This window comes from Xyrauchen texanus, chromosome 26 (genome assembly GCF_025860055.1).
Source record: "Xyrauchen texanus isolate HMW12.3.18 chromosome 26, RBS_HiC_50CHRs, whole genome shotgun sequence".
NCBI classification, from domain to species: Eukaryota; Metazoa; Chordata; class Actinopteri; order Cypriniformes; family Catostomidae; genus Xyrauchen; species Xyrauchen texanus.
In genome coordinates, this window is record NC_068301.1 from 2,396,650 (window position 1) to 2,401,649 (window position 5,000).

Consider the following 5,000-nt stretch of genomic DNA (forward strand, 5'->3'; position numbering starts at 1 on the left):
GTGTGTGGTTATGTGAGTGTTTGTGTGTGTGTGTGTGTGAGTGTGTGGTTATGTGAGTGTTTGTGTGTGTGTGTGTGTGAGTGTGTGGTTATGTGAGTGTTTGTGTGTGTGTGTGTGAGAGTGTGTGGTTATGTGAGTGTTTGTGTGTGTGTGTGTGTGAGTGTGTGGTTATGTGAGTGTTTGGTGTGTGTGTGTGTGTGTGTGTGTGGTTATGTGAGTGTTTGTGTGTGTGTGTGTGTGTGTGGTTATGTGAGTGTTTGTGTGTGTGTGTGTGTGTGTGTGTGGTTATGTGAGTGTTTGTGTGTGTGTGTGTGTGTGTGGTTATGTGAGTGTTTGTGTGTGTGTGTGTGTGTGTGGTTATGTGAGTGTTTGTGTGTGTGTGTGTGTGTGTGGTTATGTGAGTGTTTGTGTGTGTGTGTGTGTGTGTGTGGTTATGTGAGTGTTTGTGTGTGTGTGTGTGTGTGTGGTTATGTGAGTGTTTGTGTGTGTGTGTGTGTGTGTGTGGTTATGTGAGTGTTTGTGTGTGTGTGAGAGTGTGTGTGTGTGAGTGTTTGTGTGTGTGTGTGTGTGTGAGTGTGTGGTTATGTGAGTGTTTGTGTGTGTGTGTGTGTGAGTGTGTGGTTATGTGAGTGTTTGTGTGTGTGTGTGTGTGTGTGGTTATGTGAGTGTTTGTGTGTGTGTGTGTGTGAGTGTGTGGTTATGTGAGTGTTTGTGTGTGTGTGTGTGTGTGTGTGGTTATGTGAGTGTTTGTGTGTGTGTGAGTGTGTGTGTGGTTATGTGAGTGTTTGTGTGTGTGTGTGTGTGTGTGTGTGTGGTTATGTGAGTGTTTGTGTGTGTGTGAGAGTGTGTGGTTATGTGAGTGTTTGTGTGTGTGTGTGTGTGAGTGTGTGGTTATGTGAGTGTTTGTGTGTGTGTGTGAGTGTGTGGTTATGTGAGTGTTTGTGTGTGTGTGTGTGTGAGTGTGTGGTTATGTGAGTGTTTGTGTGTGTGTGTGTGTGTGTGAGTGTGTGGTTATGTGAGTGTTTGTGTGTGTGTGTGTGTGTGTGTGTGTGAGTGTGTGTGGTTATGTGAGTGTTTGTGTGTGTGTGTGTGTGTGTGTGAGTGTGTGGTTATGTGAGTGTTTGTGTGTGTGTGAGAGTGTGTGGTTATGTGAGTGTTTGTGTGTGTGTGTGAGAGTGTGTGGTTATGTGAGTGTTTGTGTGTGTGTGTGTGTGAGTGTGTGGTTATGTGAGTGTTTGTGTGTGTGTGTGTGTGAGTGTGTGGTTATGTGAGTGTTTGTGTGTGTGTGTGTGTGTGTGTGGTTATGTGAGTGTTTGTGTGTGTGTGTGTGTGAGTGTGTGGTTATGTGAGTGTTTGTGTGTGTGTGTGTGTGTGTGATTATGTGAGTGTTTGTGTGTTTGTGTGTGTGTGTGGTTATGTGAGTGTTTGTGTGTGTGTGTGTGAGTGTGGTTATGTGAGTGTTTGTGTGTGTGTGTGTGTGTGAGTGTGTGGTTATGTGAGTGTTTGTGTGTGTGTGTGTGTGTGTGAGTGTGTGGTTATGTGAGTGTTTGTGTGTGTGTGTGTGTGAGTGTGTGGTTATGTGAGTGTTTGTGTGTGTGTGAGTGTGTGGTTATGTGAGTGTTTGTGTGTGTGTGTGTGTGAATGTGTGGTTATGTGAGTGTTTGTGTGTGTGTGTGTGAGTGTGTGGTTATGTGAGTGTTTGTGTGTGTGTGTGTGTGTGTGAGTGTGTGGTGATGTGAGTGTTTGTGTGTGTGTGTGTGTGTGTGTGTGTGTGAGTGTGTGGTTATGTGAGTGTTTGTGTGTGTGTGTGTGTGTGTGAGTGTGGTTATGTGAGTGTTTGTGTGTGTGTGTGTGTGAGTGTGTGGTTATGTGAGTGTTTGTGTGTGTGTGTGAGTGTGTGGTTATGTGAGTGTTTGTGTGTGTGTGTGTGTGAGTGTGTGGTTATGTGAGTGTTTGTGTGTGTGTGTGTGTGAGTGTGTGGTTATGTGAGTGTTTGTGTGTGTGTGTGAGAGTGTGTGGTTATGTGAGTGTTTGTGTGTGTGTGTGAGTGTGTGGTTATGTGAGTGTTTGTGTGTGTGTGTGAGTGTGTGTGGTTATGTGAGTGTTTGTGTGTGTGTGTGAGTGTGTGGTTATGTGAGTGTTTGTGTGTGTGTGAGTGTGTGGTTATGTGAGTGTTTGTGTGTGTGTGTGTGAGTGTGTGGTTATGTGAGTGTTTGTGTGTGTGTGTGTGTGTGTGAGTGTGTGGTAATGTGAGTGTTTGTGTGTGTGTGTGAGAGTGTGTGGTTATGTGAGTGTTTGTGTGTGTGTGTGTGTGAGTGTGTGGTTATGTGAGTGTTTGTGTGTGTGTGTGTGAGTGTGTGGTTATGTGAGTGTTTGTGTGTGTGTGAGAGTGTGTGGTTATGTGAGTGTTTGTGTGTGTGTGTGAGAGTGTGTGGTTATGTGAGTGTTTGTGTGTGTGTGTGTGAGTGTGTGGTTATGTGAGTGTTTGTGTGTGTGTGTGTGAGTGTGTGGTTATGTGAGTGTTTGTGTGTGTGTGAGAGTGTGTGGTTATGTGAGTGTTTGTGTGTGTGTGTGAGAGTGTGTGGTTATGTGAGTGTTTGTGTGTGTGTGTGTGTGAGTGTGTGGTTATGTGAGTGTTTGTGTGTGTGTGTGTGTGTGTGAGTGTGTGGTTATGTGAGTGTTTGTGTGTGTGTGTGTGTGAGTGTGTGGTTATGTGAGTGTTTGTGTGTGTGTGTGTGTGAGTGTGTGGTTATGTGAGTGTTTGTGTGTGTGTGTGTGAGTGTGTGGTTATGTGAGTGTTTGTGTGTGTGTGTGAGAGTGTGTGGTTATGTGAGTGTTTGTGTGTGTGTGTGAGAGTGTGTGGTTATGTGAGTGTTTGTGTGTGTGTGTGTGTGAGTGTGTGGTTATGTGAGTGTTTGTGTGTGTGTGTGTGTGTGTGTGTGTGTGTGTGTGTGTGTGTGTGTGTGTGTGTGTGTGTGTGTGTGTGTGAGTGTGTGGTTATGTGAGTGTTTGTGTGTGTGTGTGTGTGAGTGTGTGGTTATGTGAGTGTTTGTGTGTGTGTGTGTGAGTGTGTGGTTATGTGAGTGTTTGTGTGTGTGTGTGTGAGTGTGTGGTTATGTGAGTGTTTGTGTGTAAGTTTTATAACGGTAAGTTCATTTGACCTCAAAAGTTGTGCCTCTTCATAAAAATGGCAACATATCTGATATATATATATTTTTTAAAGTTTTGCTCTCTGTTTGACCACATGACTTTGACTTGGAGGACAAGCGTATATTTAAAAACTATTTACTGCTTTTTATTTATGTATTTATTTATTTTAAGAAATAATAATAAAAGATTACTCCAAACAACTAATGCCAACATTTAGATCTATCAAGAATTTCACCTTTAATGAGACTTTTTTTAATTGATTTATTTTATTGTCTATAAACGGTTGCATCACTTACGCATTTTGGAGTTCCAGAAAAATATAAAAATGACTTTTAATCATCATAATAGATGTTCAAGCTGCATTCTCAGTTTTGTTTGAATAAGTTAATAGGACTGGACAGAAAAAATAGCGCCGTGTAATTGACCCAAAAAAACATTATTTTCTCCCCAATGTGTAACGCCCAATTCCCAATGCGCTCTAAGTCCTCGTGGTGGCGTAGTGACTCACTTCAATCCGGGTGACGGGAGGACGAATCTCAGTTGCCTCCGCGTCTGAGACCGTCAATCCGCGCATCTTATCATGTGACTTGTTGAGCGCGTTACCATGGAGACGCGTGTGGAGTCTTCATGCTATTCTCCGCAGCATCCACGCACAACTCACCACACGCCCCACATTATAGCAACCGCGAGAGGTTACCCCATGTGACCCTACCCTCCCTAGCAACCGGGCCAATTTGGTTGCTAAGGAGACCTGACTGGAGTCACTCGGCACGCCCTGGATTCAAACTCATTGACACGTGTTTATGCTTCATCTGAAGTGAAGCTGCTGACACTCACAGAGGAGATGAAGTTGGATGAGGTGGTGGTCACAGTGGTGCGGGTGGATGAACACGAGCTGCGGAGAGCTTTCGCCAGGAACGTCCACATCACAGCGTTACAGGTGAACAGCAGACCACCACACAGCAGTCTGAGCGGGATGTGTAACTGACGCACACACAGAATAAAGTGAGGCAGTGCTGTGTAATATTAATCCTGGAAGCTGATGCATCATAAGGATGTCTAAGATTAGGGTTAGGAGCAATCCAGCTCTTATTAGTGCAATACTTCATACTGGCCTAATGTGATGGAAAAACATGCATCAAATTCTACATACATTTAGATTTAATGATTAAAAAATATTTTGTTGTTTAACCTTGAAGTCATCATTTTTTGGGATACATACCAATAATTAACCCTGTTATTATATAAAAAGGCATGATTATAACCAGATATTTTAAAGAGTTTATTTCAAATAAGAGTGAAAATAATTGTAAAAAATAAAAATGTGTTAATATAATAAAAATGTGTGTTATCATACAAAATTACAAATAAATATTTTAAATACATTTTAATTTAAAATTTTAATATACAAATATATATTAAATATATTACAATTTATATATATAAATGTAAATATATTTCAAATATTATTTCTTTTTAATTTTGTTAAAATGTAAAATTAAATTCATTTAATTTAACATAAATATATATATATATACATAACATTTTAATATATTACAAATATTATACATATTCATATAAATATATAACATATATATTAAAATGTATTTAAAATGTTATTTATTTTTAATTTTGTATGATACACACATTTTTATTATAATACATTTTTATTTTTTTAATTAATTTCACTATTAAAGAGGTGAATTTAATGTAGTAGATCCAGACACAAAAAGAACATGACGTCATTGATTCGTAATGAATTAGCAGAGGAAGGAGGATGAAACGTGTTCTTGGTCTTGAAGGTCACATGTGTCCATCACGTAACACCATCATCATCCTCATCCTCCTCA

At 40.6% G+C, this 5,000-nt stretch overlaps 1 protein-coding gene across 1 annotated transcript in view; it reads right to left on the reverse strand.

The window, feature by feature from the left end:
* Positions 1-5,000, reverse strand: part of LOC127619445 (transmembrane protein 42) — a 10,791-nt gene that overhangs the window by 5,478 nt on the left and 313 nt on the right. The window contains 1 exon segment of the mRNA XM_052092302.1: positions 3,988-4,134. Within this exon segment, the coding sequence (XP_051948262.1) occupies positions 3,988-4,134 (147 nt within the window).